We start from the raw sequence: 17845 nt of genomic DNA on the forward strand, positions 1-17845 counted from the left end.
GTATGTCTAGTTTAATGAAAAGAAGGACCAGGGGAGACATGATAGCAGTCTTCCAATATCTCAGGGGCTTTCCCAAAGAAGAGGGAGTCAAGCGATTCTCCAAAGCACCTGAGAGCAGGACAAGAAGCAATGGGTGGAAACTAATCAGGGAGAGAAGCAACCTAGAACTAAGGAGAAATTTCCTGACAGTTAGAACAATTAATCAGTGGAACAACGTGTCTCCAGAAGTTGTAAATGCTCCAATGCTGGATGTTTTTAAGAAGATGTTGGATAACCATTTGTCTGAAGTGACGTAGGGTTTCCTGCCTAAGCAGGGGGTTGGACTAGAAGACCTCTGAGGTCCCTTTCAACAGTGTTATTCTATTTTCTTGTTATTATTCCTCTATAGGCATTAACATTGATGGAAGGTGAAGTTATATCAAACTTTTACTCTTGAGGATTTCCAAAGGGTTTTGAAATAAGAAAGCTAAAGAATGCTTAAGGAAATATAAAGATTTTAGCCCAAGTATTTCTGGTTATGTACAAGTTGTCTTGAAACTAGAACAATTACAAAAAAAAATCCCACTATGTAGGCCATCATGTCCAATATCTTTCTAATGACCTGCTGTCTGTCTAGAAGTTTCTGATGGTTTTCGTTCGTTATTATTGTCTCTCTGAGTGGCAAGAGGAACAGAAATTTTGTCAATCACAGAAATATTAGTAGATCCTTTACTTATAGATTATAGAGCACTGGGATTCTGCAATTGTGTTATTAGCAGGGCATCAAATCATGATTCCCACTTTTCCATAGATGGAGATGGGAGCTGAAATGGAAACGAACAGAAAAGATGGATGGTGGGAACATCATTAGCTATTTCAGGAGTGGATCAATTCCAAGTTGGGTGCATCAAAACGTTGTGGGCATCCCTCACTTAGGTCTTGATTCCTGCTCTTGGCCACATCACACTCACTTCATTCCTTCTCCCAAGTTTCCATGTAATTCTTAAACCAGTTGCCCTTATGAAGGTTTCCAACTTGGCTGCAAGAGCATAGGATGAGTTACTAAAAATAGACATGGATGCCCTTGTAATTAGAAAAGCACAAGGGCGTAAATCGAGGAACCTCACCACAGGAAAGGAATTGCCCACGCAAAACCTTGCAAGCAGTAGTTCTGAAGTAGTTCCAGACCCATCTGACCTCACAGGACTAGCTGGTTTAATCCAAGAAGATCTGGTTATGCACAAGTTGACTTGAAATTGGAACAATTTCTCTTTCCCTACAGCAACCTGTAGCTTTTGGATGGACTATTTCCTATTGATAGAAACTCTTACCTACTCTGCTTTTTTGAAGTCAAGGAGACTACTAACCTTCTGTTCTTACAGCAATGTATAGGCAATCCTTGCTTAAAAACTACTTTTGGGACTTCATACTCCATTGTTAAGGGTTGCAACCATTAAACGAGACTCATGTGACCGCAACAGAGCTATGATCTCTCACAGTTAAGCAAATCTCCTGTGGTTGTTAAGCACATTTAGTCTCATGCTGTGAATGGCGGTAACACTGTGTCACATCTACACAATGCTCTGAACTGAAGGCTTAGGAGACTGAAAATATGTAGAAAAAGGAGGTGAAACATCCAATCAAAAGCACACATTCTCCAAGGAATGGAAGGCTAAAGCTTTCTATTTCATAAGCCAACATGAAAAACATTTGCTTCTTCTGCCTCCTAGTTGGATGTCTGTATTAAAATTGTGCTTCTGCTTGACACTTGGCTGTCTGAATCAGAATCTTTGTTGCCGAATTGCCTGGATTCTTTGGTTGGGTCAACTCAATGTGGGACAATTTAACACAGTATTCATCATTTCATTGAGTTACTTTTATTATTGGTGGCCACGTTTTTGTTGAAGTTATTGTAACACGTATATTTCTAAATTGACTTTCTTTATTTTATTCTTACTGGCTATGGTTTCATTGAACTTAATGGAACCTTTGTATTTTTTGAATTGTCCTGTGGCTAGCTGGCCATGGCAAGTTGTCCAATGGCAAGTTGACTGTGACGAGTTGGCCGTGGTGAGTTGTCCCATTCCATCTTTTGTCAAAATGTTTACTAAGACTATATTACTACTCCTCATCCTTCCTATTACCTATTTCCTTTTCTACTTATACTATAACTTTGTTGCTTGTATCTTTACTGTTAGGAATGTAAGCTGACTGTTGGGTTAGCAATATATAAACCATGATGGTAGTACTGTAGCTTTAAGTACTGCTATAATGTGATTGGTTGCTGTTACCTCAAGCAGCCATAAGAGGCAGCCAGAATGACCGTTAGCTCTCTGTTTGTTAGACGCTGATCAGTGTTTCGTGAGGTACTGTGTTTTTGCTTCTGTTAGTTCTTTGTGTGCTAAACTGATTATTTGATACTGGATTGTGTTCGAAGGATCATTCCTTAACTGAGAACATTGATAGCTGACTGACTGAACCGTATATGACTTGGATTTTAAATTGAACTCTGAATACTTCTATATTTCTACATAGTAAACTACTATTATTTATACTATTCAGTGTCTCTGTATGCTGGTTTGTGCATGTTCTTCCATACCACTCTCATTACGCTTCTCTGGACACTCGCTCTCCTAACGGGGAGCTTACTTACTTAACATTTACCATTTATATTGCTTTATTTCGTGTCCTAGTATGATTTATGTTGATTGCTTATTTAGCATCCTATGATTATCACTAAGTGTTGTAGCTCATAATTCATGATGAATGTATTTATGATGACTATGATAATGATTTAATCACTTATATCTTTTGTGCATGCTGAGAGCTTATGCACCGAAGACAAATTCCTTGTGTGTGTGATCAATTATATATTATATAATTTTGCTGAATTTGCAGGTGAGATTTTTATCAACCAGAATCCATTTTCTTGATCGTGGCGACATTGACACACTCAGTTTCAACAGGTCAGACAGTGGGAGTCTCAACAATCAGTATCAGGCTGATATTGTTCTTCTGGAAAGATCAAACTAGAAAGTAGAGGGTGTTTTTTTTTAGAAATCCTGGATTTCTTACTGTGTGAAGTCAACCATTTTGAAAGATGTGACAATTGTCTCCTAGAGCTAAAACAGTACAGAAGTCATCTCAAGAAATTTACCTGAGTAAAGGATAATTTGAATCACAACAGAAGCCATTAGTGGTGGAAAAACTAACAGCTGCTAGTATCAACCTTTGTGTTGAGAACAATTAGGAACGAAGGGAAATCTGTGATAATAGCAGTAATTTCCTACATGTGTCTTTACTGAAGCACTTAATAGATGCCTGAACCTTTTCCGAAGTCTCTCTTATAGACCTGCAGGAAATATGACCCCCCTAAAGCTGGGACTAGAGATTTGCAGATTCTTTCTCTTAAGCGGCCAAAGGGGAAAAAAATGGGTCAGCTGGTCTAGAAACTAAAGAGCCAAAGCTTAAAGATTTAGTTTGCAGAAACAGCAGGGGAAGGTTTAGGCTATAATTTCATGGAACTTAAAATTGTGGAAAATAATGCAGGGAAATGCATTAAAAAAAACAACCTTTAACACAGAAACAGTGTCGTGATTAGCAGTAATATAAAGGTATAAATCATTGTCCAGTTTTGTATCAGGGTGGGGAGCAGGGGTGGTATTCACTTATCTTCTCTAACGGTTTGCAAATGTGAGCGTTATGCTTGCATGCGCCCTGTCTGTGCATGTGCTCAAGCTTCTGCGCATGCGCTTTGGCTAAAAAAGATGCCTAAGTGGGATGCCATAGAGCTGGGGAAGAGGCACTCGCAATTTCCGCTACTGGTTCAGGTGAACTGGTCCAAACCAGTAGAATTCCAGCTCTGGTGGGGAGTGACATGAAATGGGAGTAGAACAAGACCAAAGATGGATACCTCATGCCAGGCTGGCCTGAGGAAATGGATAGAAATTAGGAAGAAAAAGGAAGCTTAGAAGAAATAAGGTAGGATAGGATAGGACAGGGGTCGGCAAACTTAAACACTCAAAGAGCCATTTGGACCCTTTTCCCACGGAAAAGAAAACACCGGGAGCCACAAAGGTCCTAACCGGAAGCCCCCTGTTTAATTCTGGAGCTGACCGGAAGTTCAGTTCCCCCGCCATAGAGTCTCCTCCTAGCGCGGCGTACTTTTCCCTCTACCTGTCATAACCGAAAGCCCTATCAATTGTGGAGATGACTGGAAAACCCTCCCCTTGCCATAGAGTCTTCTCCTGGCGCACTGTACTTCTCTCCCCCCGCCCCACCAGAAGCTCCTCTCAAAATTGTGGTGCTGACCGGTGACGGAGCCGCAGCAGAGGGAGGAAAGAGCCACATGCGGCTCCAGAGCCGCAGTTTGCTGACCCCTGGGATAGGATGAAGTAAGGTAAGACAGGATAGGATAGGATAAGATCAGATAAGATCAGATAACCTTTGTTGTCACTTTTTTCTGTGAACACACTGGCACTTGTTAAAAAATGAAATTCAGGATAAGCTAACACTTACAATTAAGGAAAAGAAAGAAACTGAATACTTTTTGACCTGGGGCTTATTTTATCAATGGTTTGCTGACAAAAACAGAAGCTAGAAACAGGGAAATATATGGCAGGATTAGTGATATGAAGAAGATATGTTAACTTGGCTAAACAAAAATTATGAATATTATTATTAATATTAATATAATTGATGTTAATACAATGAATATTGTTGGATATACCTTGATTATTTTCTAAAATGATTTGTACTCAGGCAACACACTGTTTAATTGAAATGGAAACTTTTGTATGTTATAAAACAAAATAAAAAAACCTAATACTAAAAAATATGAAATTCTGATGCCTGTTCTCAAAAGACAATAAATATATAAACACACACACACACACACACACCTCGCAGTCCATTTTTAATATATAGCATGAAAAAAGAGTCTTGAAAGTTACCAAGGTTGATAATATATGATATAAAGCTATTACAGCAGAGGTGGTTTCCCACCAGTTTGGCCCAGTTCAGCCGAGTAGGTAGTAATTTGGCCACCCATGCCTCCAAACTGATTCTATCGGCGGCGGCGTGGGTGGTGCCATCTTGTTTTTTCACTACTGCGCATGCGCTTAAGGCGAACCGACAGTAAAAGAATCCGGAACCCGCCCCTGTATTACAGAATCTAGTCATTCTGCTTCAGATTCCACAAAGTCAAGAATTTGGCTTTTCTGAAAAAAGGCCTCCTGCATCTGATGGGACCATACAAATTTATCCTTTTTAATGATAACTGTCCAGTTGATTCCTGAAACAGATGTGTTGTTTCATCTCCTAAATAAACTCAGGCTATATCTCTGATTTATTATCTATCCTCCGCCCCAAGAATATATAAAACAATATTTTGCTCGTCTCTTGTAGATGTAGGATCTATGACTACCAACCCATTACCACAGTTTAGCCTAGTCAAGGAGCAGTTGAAAAGTGTGGTTTAAAATATAAAAATGGAGCTAGAAAAAGGAGAACTTTTGTTAAAATAGTAATGTGTGATTAAGTTCTAAGGCCTATGAAGGATTTCCAGCAACTCGGTCGAGATTACCACTGAGAAGAAAAATGAAGATACATTCCTGAGCGTTGCGTACCTCTTTCTTAACCAATGCATGAAGTCTCATTACTTAATCAATGGAATCTTTGTCCCAAAGGTGCTTTTTCAGGAGGCAACTGGACTTCCTTGTTTTTTTTCTTTTGAAGACATTTTGCTTCTCATCCAAGAAGCTTCTTCAGCTCTGACAGGATAGTGGGTCAATGCTGAAAGAAGCTTCTTGGATGAGAAGTGAAACGTCTTCAAAAGAAAAAGGCAAGAAAGTCCAGTTGCCTCCTGAAAAACCACCATTAGGACAACCAGGGACTGGATGGCTGAGAATCTCTACAGACTTTTAGCTACACAATTGGGATGAGCACCCTTTGAACGGTGTGGAATGGATTTCCAGAGGAAAAAAATTGCAGACTACAGGAACCATTTGCACTATTCAGGTGACCCTGAGGGCACAGATAAACTTCCAAGTGGCCTCAATGACCCTCTGAAAGGATGCAAAGGACCAGCTGTCTGCAAGGGATATAAATCTTTCCATTCCCCACCATCCTGTCAGAGCTGAAGAAGCTTCTTGGATGAGAAGTGAAACGTCTTCAAAAGAAAAAACCAGAAAGTCCAGTTGCCTCCTGAAAAAGCATCTTTGGGACAACCAGAACCTGGATGACGGAGAATCTCTACACACAATGGAATCTTTGTTGTCCACTGTTCGCAATTTACAGTGGAATGAAGAAGGAAGATTATTTAGGCTGTATTCTCTGGTGCCAACAGTTTTGATCCTTCTGCTGTGAATTATTTTCAGGATTTTTTCCCCCTAGCCTGGCATAGTTATTGTTACCCTTTCCTCTATTTGGCAAAGAATCTAAACAAGCAACTCAAACAGATCAGTTGAAGCACTGAAATTCCCTAGAGGTAGAAAGGAAAGTCTGATGAAGGGAGGTTACCTCAACATCACCCAAACTGCTGTGCGTCATCCTAGATAAAACATATTTCTCCTTCCTGCTCTTCTCTAAATAAACTGACTAGCAAACGCAACGATAGCATCTTAGAGAGGTAATGTCATCAGCAAACAGAAACAGGCACCAAAGCTTCCAGTGAAACTTGGAAATCCGAGCAAAACTGACAGCTGGGATTTTAATTTCCTAAGCAAGTTTAAAAACTGCCTGGCTTGTTCTTGGAAGATGCCTCCTAAAACTGGTGGGGTTGAGTAACACTCTTCAGAGAAATACTGGAAGATCTGGGAACAGAGAGACACAGCTTCTCCAAACAATGCAACTTCCTGCTGACTCAACTGGCAAAAAAATGGATTTGTGATGGTGGAAATGGGAAGACAGACAGAGAAAGGGAGGGAGAGAGGAAGGTAATAAATCACTCCATGTCATGACGGCAAATCTCCACGTCCATTTTGCATCTTCAGCTGAAGGTGTTCCAAAGCTGTGGATGAAGAGGGATAGAGAAGAGAACTTCCAGGGAAGCAATGGTGGACCTAATATGGTCCCACAGAAAGCAGATCCAATAATATCCAATTCATATAATCTTTAGGTTAACCAATCCAATTTTCCTCTTTTAGCATTTGCATCTTCAAATTATCCAAATAGTTCAGGTTCCTTATTCAGGTCTATTTTGGGAATAGAATAGAATAGAAGATGGAATAGAAGAGAATAGAATAGAAGATGGAACAGAAGAGAAGAGAAGATGGAATGGAATAGAAGAGAAGATGGAATAGAAGAGAAGAGAAGATGGAACAGAACAGAAGAGAAGATGGAATAGAAGATGGAACAGAATGGAAGATAAGAGAAGATGGAATAGAATAAAATAGAAGAGAAGATAAGATGGAATAGAAGAGAAGATAAGATGGAATAGAATAGAAGATGGAATAGAAGAGAAAAGAAGATGGAATAGAAGATAGAATAGAATAGAAAACAATAGAATTACAAATAAAAGAGAATCAGGAATAGAACAGAATAGAATAGAATAACGAAATTAATAGACTAGAATAGAATAAGAACTTTATTGTCACTTTAAATGTACACTAATTAGCATACATTAAAATGAAATTCCATTGCATTCAGCTCTCAAAAGATAACTATTATGCATATACTCACATACACACACATATATGACACAAAGGAACATCACAGTCTAGTTTGAATGTATACATATACATGGCAGAGGGGGGGGGGAAGAATCCTGCGAATTTATAAGATGGGCGGCATAAGGAACAATGCTGTTACAGAATTGAGTAGTCCTGCTAGAAATACTTCAAAATTCCTCCCATAGGGGAGCAACAGAAACAGATCATGAATTGGGTGTGTGGGATCTCTAACAATACTTTGAGCTTTAAGCACATAGCGTTTGTAAGCAGCATCCTGAATTACAGGAAACAAGCTTCCTATAATATTCTTGGTTGTCCTCACCACTCTCTGTATGGGCTTTCTATCTGAGGTGCTACTGTCACCAAACCAAACTGTGATGCAGTTTGTTAAAACTCTCTCAATTGTGCCTCTGTAAAAAGTGGCCAGGACAGAAGGAGAAAAATGTGCTCTCCTCATCTGATGCAGGAAATGCAAACAAAATGCAAATGCTTTTTTTTTTTTTGAAAAAGGACCCTTCTGTACATATGTTGCAATACTAAATGATACCAGAGTAGTTCAAAAAGGACCAGAAAAAAATTGTATAACATCAGGATTTAACAGATTATGGAAGATATTGGCAAAAAGATTTCCTGTAATGATTGGATCCATAACAAGGGGATTCTCAAAACAGAGGGCAGTATTACTTCATCTCACACCATTTCAGCTCAACCACATATATATTATGGCAATGTTTACACGGTTCCTAAGCTTAAATTACCATGAGTTGCTGAGTAGCCTTCAGAAGAGATTATACAATAACAAAAACAGCAAGAACGGTTGGTGCCCGAAGGTCATTCATTGCAGTGGCTAAATGAAGAGCTGAAACGTTGTCTCCCAACCCAGATTCCTAAAAACCAACTGCTAAAACTCGAGTTAGGGAAAGATTTTCGAATGGAAGAGCACTAAAGAAATGATCTGACAACTGGGTCACGAATTCCTGAACCAGATTCATGTCACTTTGAAAGTTCAATCCCTCTTGTTACTCAGAGAATGCTGCAACTTCCATTAGACACACCGGCTATCTTAGGTGGCTCACTGTCTTGTTCCCAATTCATAGTCTGGAGCAGGGGTGTCAAACTCAAGGCCTGGGGGCCAAATCTGGCATGCAGGGTGCTTAGATCTTCCCCATGGGGTTGCTCTGGAAGTAGCAGAGAACCAGCCCATGGTACCTTTGTCAGCGAAAACATAGTGCTCTCGAGCTCAGTTTTTGCTGGCAGAGGGTTGCAGGAGGTCATTCCAGCTGAAAACGGAACTCTCGGGAGCCCGTTTTCATTGGCAGAGCGCTCAGGCCACAGACGCCCTCGACACGAGTGATATCAAACTGGCCACACACACTCTGTCCCGCCCCCGCCCCCCGAAGTCAAACACATAGGTGTTCTGATAGGTTCTGGACAACTGGTAGTGGAAATTTTGAGTAGTTCAGAGGACCGGCAAATGCCACCTCCGGCTGGCCCCACAGTGGGGTGGGAATGGAGATTTTGCAGTATCTTTCCCCTGGAGTGGGGAGGGAATGGAGATTTTGCAGTATCTTTCCCCTGGAGTGGGGTGGGAATGGAGATTTTGCAGAATCCTTCCCCTGGAATGGGGAGGGAATGGAGATTTTGCAGTATCCTTCCCCTGGAGTGGGGAGGGAATGGAGATTTTGCAGTATCTTTCCCCTGGAGTGGGGTGGGAATGGAGATTTTGCAGTATCTTTACACTGGAGTGGGGTGGGAATGGAGATTTTGCAGTATCCTTCCCCTGGAGTGGGGTGGGAATGGAGATATTACAGTAACCTTCCCCTGGAGTGGGGAGGGAATGGAGATTTTGCAGTATCTTTCCCCTGGAGTGGGGTGGGAATGGAGATTTTGCAGAATCCTTCCCCTGGAATGGGGAGGGAATGGAGATTTTGCAGTATCCTTCCCCTGGAGTGGGGAGGGAATGGAGATTTTGCAGAATTCTTCTCCTGCCACGCCCACCAAGCCACGCCCACAGAACTGGTAGTAAAAAAAAATGAATTTCATCACTGGTTTGACACCCCTGGTCTGGAGTTTCTGGAAGCTGGTACATCAAAGTGAGCAAAACAGCATGGCTAAATTGTGTCATTAAACTTCATTTGTGCAACAGCAGTGGTAGGTAACTGTAAAGGCAAAGATGCGGAAGGCAAGGTAGTTCTCCAGGAAAAGAGCTAGCAGGATTGATAAACAGATCTTCCTCTGTTTACAAGGGGAAGCTTTGGCACAAAAATATCCATCTGGAAGAGTCTGCATTAATTTTTCTGAGGAGACACCCAGAGGCATATCCTTGTTATCCAGGATAACGCAGACCATACCAGCCCAAACCTGCTGAGATGCAGAAAATTGCTGAGGAACAAGGAACATTAAGTGGGCCACACCTTCCCAGCCTGTGGCCATTCATGCTCACACATAACGTTGCTTGCAAATCCAGCCTCCTTACGGAGCAAGGTTGAACAGCCACAAAAAGAAAAGGCGAGTCCAGAGAGAAGGGGCCTAGGAAGCAACAGTGCGGCTTGGCAACAAGCCAAGGCATGATGTGAGAAATGGTGGTCTAATGGAGGTAAGATCAGTTTGAGAACCTGTGCTCAACTCCAATGGCTTTCTTCCCCGAGTTGGTTTATTTATTGATACGATTACCAGCTTGTCTCTCTTCCAAATCTTCCATGTGGATCTCCCTTTATTTTATCCCTACTACAACAACTTGATGAGGTAGGTTGGACCTACAGAGAATATCTGGCTTAAAATTATTTGGGGATTTCCATGGCTGAGCACAGATTCGAATATGGCTTTCCCTACTCCTATTCCGCTTATTCCTGGGGAGGAAAGCTATGGCCAATCTAGACAGCAAACTAAAAAGCAGAGACATCACTCTGCCAACAAAACTGTGTCTAGTCAAGGCTATGATTTTCCCAGTTGCAATGGATGGCTGTGAAAGTTGGACCATAAGGAAGGCTGAGTGCCAAAGAATGGAGGCCTTTGAACTCTGGTGCTGGAGAAGACTCCTGCGAGTCCCTTGGACTGTAAGGCCATCCGACTGGTCAGTCCTAGAGGAGATCAACCCTGATTGCTCTTTAGAAGGCCAGATCCTGAAGAGGAAGCCCAAGTACTTTGGCCACCTAATGAGAAGGAAGGACTCCCTGGAGAAGAGCCTCATGCTGGGAACGATGGAGGGCAAAAGAAGAAGAAGGGGGCGACAGAGAATGAGGTGGCTGGATGGAGTCACTGAAGCAGTCGGTGTGAGCTTCAATGGACTCCAGAGGATGGTAGAGAATAGAAAGGCCTAGAGGAACATTGTCCATGCGGTCGCGATGGGCCAGACATGACTTTACTACTAACAACAACAACAACTTCTATTTCAGCTCCAACCCCACTAGAGTAGACTGGTCTGGAGTTCAGGGACAGGGACAAGTCACCCAGATACTCCCATGGCTGAGGATACTGGAACTTGGGTGTCCTAAATCCTAGTCCAACACCTTAGTCCTCCTACCACGCTGGAGGTCAGATGCAATGTGACAATAATTTGTCAATTACATCTACAAACTGTTGACATCTCAATGGCAATACAGGTAGTCCTCAAATGATGTTTACAAGTAAGCCTCAAATTTCTGTTGTCAAATGAAATGCTTCACATTATGACATTTCTTGACACGGTTAAGTGAATCACTGCAGTTGTTAAGTTAGTGACATGATTGGGAAGTGAATCTGGCAGAATCTCATTGATTCTGCTCATCAGAAAGTCGCAAAAGGGGATCACATGACCCTGGGACACCGCAACCGTCATAAATATGAGACAATGGTCAAATGTCTGAATTTTGATCACACGACCAGAAGGATGTTGCAACAGTTGTCATTGTGAAAAACGGTCACAAGTCACTTTTTCCCCAATGCCTTTGTAACTTTGAATAATTGCTAAGTGAACAATTGCAACCTGGGGACTAGGTTGTAATGAACTACAAGGAGACAACTGACATTGAGAACAATCGATCCTTGCAACAGACGTTGCCTTCGGAAGTTGTGGGAGCTTCATCATTGGAAGCTTTCAAGAAGAGACTGGACTGCCATCTGTCAGAAATGGTGTAGGGTCTCCTGCTTGGGCGAGGGGTTGGACTAGATCAGGGGCCATCAATCTTTTGGACCTCAAGGACCACTAAATTCATAATTTTAAATCCCACGGACCCCTAATATGATCTGCCTAATGACTGGCTGGGTGGGCGTGGCTAGTTGGCCATGTGACTGGGTGGGCATGGCCAACTCGATGTCACTCACGTCGAGGGGCGCCTCGCCAGCCTCTACTCACCCCTCTCCTGCCAGCCACTCCTCACCTCCCCACCCGGGCTCCTTAGGTCCCCAATAGGAAGCAGTTGTTGGAGCTAAGCAGCCACCATGAGAAAGAGTTGGCAAAATAGCTCAGTTCAAATTGGATCTGACCGAGAAGGAGGCTCAGCAGAAGCACCTCACTGAGAACTAGGAGCATAGGCTTGCCAAGCAGAGGGAAGCCCTGCGGAAGTGCAAGGCCAGGTACCGGTGCCTGGACGTTCAGTGGGCTGAGATGGTCAGCCAGTACCAGACCATGATGCAGTCCCCTGGAACAAGGCCCCCCCGACTCTTCGCCACCAGCTGTGCTTCCCTCCACCCTCCGGCCTTCACCAAAGCCCCTCATCGGGAGGCTGAAGCAGACCCCAAGTCGGAATTTCTGCCCCACTCCAACCTGCACAAAAAGACCCTGAAGGGGCCCCTAACTCTCTGCAGCAACACAAGCATTCACTGCACGTATCCAGCCCAGGGGCCGTAGTTTGAGGACCCCTGATTTAGTGCAATATAAGAAATGCAAATAATTTTTCTGAGGACCACCAAAATTTTCTCACGGACCCCCAGTTGGTGACCACTGGACTAGATGACCTAGAAGGTCCCTTCCAACTCTGTTAATCTGTACCTGTAACTCACGGCCTCTGCATTCAGAATATTAAATGGTTTACATTTTGCAAAGAGTGGAAGGGTTTGATCTCAGATGGGGAGAAGGCCAGCAGATGGAACAAAACAACAGGCTGAAACTAAACTATAGCTTTTATCAGGTTCTCAAGGAAAGGGTTAACATTGCAGATATAAAATTACTGACATTCAAGCTCTGGAGATTATTTTCTGGAGAACAATCCTCTCTATTGACTCTGGGGAGGGAAAGGGCTACCACAGCAGGAAATGCCAGATACGCTTATGATCCTTCCTTTCCACTGGGATTCCACATATAATCTCTCCACTCATCCATCAAACTTCGTTCTGTGGAATTAGGTAATTTGGCTGAAAAGCTGTGAACTTAATTTGGTTCGGGGTGGGAAATAGTTGACGGAGTGACAGGAAGTTGTGATTCTTTCCATTTTGACTTTCCGGACTCCGTTGTTACATCCTCAAAGCCCCACAGCTTCAACCTCAAACTGTCTACTGTAGACCTCACCCCATTCCTAAGAGGTCCATAAAGCGCACCAGCATGCCTACCGTCCCTATCCTACTGTCCCCATTTATTTGTACTCATTTCCTTTGTTCATGTCCATGTTTAGGAAGAACTTCCTTTTTCTTTTTTGGGAGCTGAACTGGAATATTTGAATCCGATTAGAATTGGAAAATAAGAAGAAAATAGGAAGAAACTGTGGACTTTAAACTGTAACGAACTGAGGTAAATTTTAAAAGAGAAACTGTAAATTGTAAGTGGTGTACTATGGAGAGTTGGGAGTTTGAAGAATTTTGTGAGATTACAAAAAATATGCATGAATTACTAAAGTTACCATATTTTTGGGAATATAAGATGCACCATTTTTCCTCAAAAAAGCAGCTGAAAATCTGGGTGCATCTTATACACCAAATACAGCATTTTTTGCCTCCTGAAGCCCCACCCCCTTCACCAAAATGGCTGTGCATAGCCTTTAGGAGGCTTCTAGAGAGCTCCTGGGGGCTGGGGAGGACAGACATGAGCAAAAGCACTCTATAAGCCCCCTAAAGGCTATGCATGCACTTTTTGTGACCAAAAACGGGCCCACTTTTGCAAAAAATGGACCATTTTTTACTCATTTTGGCCCCACCCCCACCCCCAGGAGCACTCTACAAGGCTATTCATGCCCTTTTTTGAAAAAGAAAATGGGCCAGTTTTCATGAAAAATGGGCCATTTTGGGGAGGTCTGCAGAATGCAAAAACTTTTTTTATTTTCCTCTTCAAAATCTTGGTTTGTCTTATACTCTGAAAAATACAGTAAACAAAGATGTTAAGCTAGACATTAAGGAACAAGAAATAAGCAGGGAAGAAGGAGGAAAAGAAAGCGGAACTATAGAAAAGATAATAGAAGCAAAGGAAAATAAAAATAAAAAACACGTTAATGATCACACTGGGAAGGACCGTGACACTGGGGAAATTGAAAAGGGGGAGTGAGTCCCAACAAAGAAAGGAAAGGGGATTAAGGAAGAAAGGAAGCGAAACGATTGGAGAGGCATAGAGAAGGAAGAAGGGAGGCAGCATACCACAAAGAAAACGCACAACAATAAAAGGGGGAAATAAGGTGAGGAGACAAAAGAAAACTTGGATGGGGGAATACCGAATGACACAGCAAAAGGCAATAGAAAAGAATTGGAAGAAAGAAAAGAAAGAAAAAGAAGAAGAACATGGAACTTGGCTTTGTGGTCCGAATGGAGGGAGAGAGGGATGATTCCACAGAAGTAGCGGACATGAGAGCCCGCCAATCACGTGCTCAATGGAGCTGTGCGCGCATTCATGGAGCTCGCCCATCACTTCTGCAACCCACAGCCCTGTATTGAGCTGTGCTCCCAGGGGTCAGGGACCCCATGTCTGAAAGGGCCGAAATCTAGAAAAGCCATAGTTGTGTTCTCACTTGCGATGTGGAAAGAGACGGTTAGCTTTTATTTTGTTTCCGAGCAAAACGAGTTATGGAAGGATGCTCTTTGGTTTATTATGAGTAAGGGAATGAGTGGGTCTTTTCTTCTAGTTTTGGTAGAGATTGATTTAAATTCCGCTGGGACTATTTCAAGGGGACGGTTGTGTTAATCTTGAGCCATCACACAAGGTGTTTTTCTCTCTGAAAGAGTGTGTGCAGTTGCCATCACAAAATGATCCTCCAGCACAGGGGTCTCCAACCGTGGCAACTTTAAGACTTGTGGACTTCCATTTCCAGAGTTCCTCAGCCAGCAAAGCAAATAATTTTTCCACAGACCACCAAAGTTTTCTCATGGACCACCAGTTGGTGACTGCAGTTTTAGTGGACTATCCCAACTCTGTAACACTTCAGAATAGGAAAAGAGATTCAATAATATTTCCTCTTTGTTGCCCCTAACAGGCGTTTTCTCTCACACACCCCTACCCTTCTCCAAGTCCTCATGCCTTCTGGCACCGGCGCATCCCCTGCCATGTGGGTGAAGCAGCTGCTTCTTTCACTCCCAAGCTCAGGCATTCACCAAAGCCCACCCGCCCACTCACTCCTTCTTCACACAACAGGGATGCCGAAGGGAAGTTACACAGCAGAAACTGGCTATTTTCTGCACCCGGAGAAGAAACAGCCATCCAAGTAGATAAACACATGCTATCCTTATCTGCTCAACGTATGGGGTAGAAATGACCACAAGACAGAGATAGCTGACCTATCCAAAGGTATTGATCAAGAAAGGCAATTTTCTCAGATTGATTCCTTCCTTCCTTCCTTCCTTCCTTCCTTCCTTCCTTCCTTCCTTCCCCACCTTTAATATTTTTACAAATAATTCAAGGTGGTGAATGTATCTAACCCACCGTCCTCCTACTATTTTCCTCACAACAACTCTGTGCGGAAAGTTGGGCTGAGAAAGAGAGAGACTGGCCCAAAGACACCAGCAGGCTTTCATGGCTAAGGCAAGACTAGAGCTCACTTTCTCCCACTTTCTACCTTGGTGCCACTAGATCAAACAGGCTCTAGACTACCCAGATCTAGGTGGAGGATAGATAGATAGATAGATAGATAGATAGATAGATAGATAGATAGATAGATAGATAGATAGACAGACAGATGAAAGATAGATAGATAGATGATAGATAGATAGATAGAGATACATAGATATATAGATATATAGATATATAGATATATAGATATATAGATATATAGATATATAGATATATAGATATATAGATATATAGATATATAGATATATAGATAGATGGATGGATGGATGGATGGATGGAGATAGATAGATAGTTAGATAGATAGTTAGATAGATAGATAGATAGATAGATAGATAGATAGATAGATAGATAGATAGATGATAGATAGATAGATAGATATAGAAAGATAGATAGATAGATAGATAAATGATAGATATAGAAAGATAGATAGATAGATAGATAGATAGATATAGATGAAAGATAGATAGATAGATGAAAGATAGATATATAGATAGATGATAGATAGATATAGAGATACATATAGAGATAGATAGATAGATAGATAGATAGATAGATGATAGATAGATAGATAGATAGATAGATAGATAGATGGATAGATGGATAGATGGATAGATGGATAGATAGGATAGGATAGAGACAGACAGACAGACAGACAGACAGACAGACATACATAAAATCTAGAGCCAGTTTTGTCTAGTGGTTAAGGCACGGATCTAAAACGCATACATATACATACATACATACCTCAGGTGTCTCATTCAGCTGAAGAAAAATAAGCTAAATATGCATAGGCTAAGCAAACATGTAAAACAAGACAACTTGGGAATCTCACTTGGAAAAGGTGTTTCTGGCGTAGTGCATGATGCTGTCAAAATCGTATGTTTCACCTAAGGACTCCACCTCTTCAGGTTCCATCTTCAGGAAGTTGTACTCCTGCCCTGCAGAAGGACCAAGAGGAAGAAGCATGAAAATTGCAAGGTAGCTTAGAGCAGGGGTGTCAAACTCAAGGCCTGGGGGCCGGATCCAGCCCACGGGGTGCTTAGATCTGGCCTGTGGGGCTGCCCTGGAAACAGCAAAGGACTCGGGTGCGGTGCCTCTGCCAGCAAAAATGGAGCTCTGGTAGAGGGTTGCAAGAGGCCATCTCAGCCAAAAACAGAGCTTGAAAGGGCCACGGGCAGCTCTCACAAGCTCTGTTTTCAATGGGAGAGGGTTGCAGGAAGCCATCGCAGTTGAAAATGGAACTCGGGAATCTGTCTTTGCTGGCAGAGTGCTTGGGTCACCAGAGGGCCCCCCGAAATGAGTGACATTGAGTTGGCTACACCCAAACTGGCCACACTCACCCTGCCCCCCCAAAGGCAAACACAACCCTGACGTGGCCCTCAATGAAATTAGATGGTCTGGAGCAAATATTGTCTCCTAAGGGTTAGAAGATTTGGTGTTTTCCCTTGCACACCCTGCTTGTTAATGGCAGCCTCTGATTTCTCCTGTGTGACCCCCCCAAAACACATAACCAGAGCCGGATTTTCCTATAGGCTAACTAGGCTTCAGCCTAGGGCCTCAAGATCAAGAGGGGCCTTTTATTTATCAGTGCCACATTTTTATAAAGGTTAGTACCAATTACAACATGTTTCATTTAATATATTGATATATATCACAGTAATGATGTATTTTATTATCTCTCATGTAATTTACAAACTTAAAAATGGGAGGTGAAAGGGCCCCATAAGTGGAATAGCCTAGGGCCTCTTTTCATCTAAATCCGGCCCTGCATATAACCATGATCTGAGCCCATAACCCTACATGGATTAGGGACCAGTTTTACCTACAGGACTGTCTTCGTCCCATTAACTAACTTACTGCACCTGTATATGCTCTGCCAATTGCACAGCAGCAGCGCTCCAGAGGGTCAACGTCATTGCCCAGAGGCTCATTTGTTGCCCTCTCCCCTCCTTGGAAGAGCTTTATAGCTCCCGCTGCCTTAAGAAAGTTCAAAGCATCCTTAGAGATCCATCTCATCCTGGGCACCCCCTTTTTTTAACTATTACCATCTGGCAGCCGGTACAGGATAATAAAAACAAGGACAAATAGGCTGAAAAACAGTTTCTATCCCAGGGCAGTAACCATATTAAATTCTATGGTATAGTGCAATATTGAGTTTTCAATTTCAATTATATAGAATGTAAAGGATGTATCTTTGTGTTTTTATTTTTATAATTGTAATGTTCACTGTACA

The 17845-nt window shown here is 42.3% G+C and overlaps 1 protein-coding gene across 2 annotated transcripts in view; it reads right to left on the reverse strand.

Moving 5' to 3' along the window:
* BMP1 (bone morphogenetic protein 1) overlaps nucleotides 1-17845 on the reverse strand; it is a 200483-nt gene that overhangs the window by 64655 nt on the left and 117983 nt on the right. For both annotated transcript variants that reach the window (XM_081960734.1, XM_081960735.1), the window contains exon 6: nucleotides 16445-16550. In XM_081960734.1, coding sequence (XP_081816860.1) covers nucleotides 16445-16550 — 106 coding nt within the window. The remainder of the gene's footprint in view (nucleotides 1-16444; nucleotides 16551-17845) is intronic.

This window comes from Natrix helvetica (assembly GCF_964273705.1).
Source record: "Natrix helvetica genome assembly, chromosome: 8".
Classification (NCBI taxonomy): domain Eukaryota; kingdom Metazoa; phylum Chordata; class Lepidosauria; order Squamata; family Natricidae; genus Natrix; species Natrix helvetica.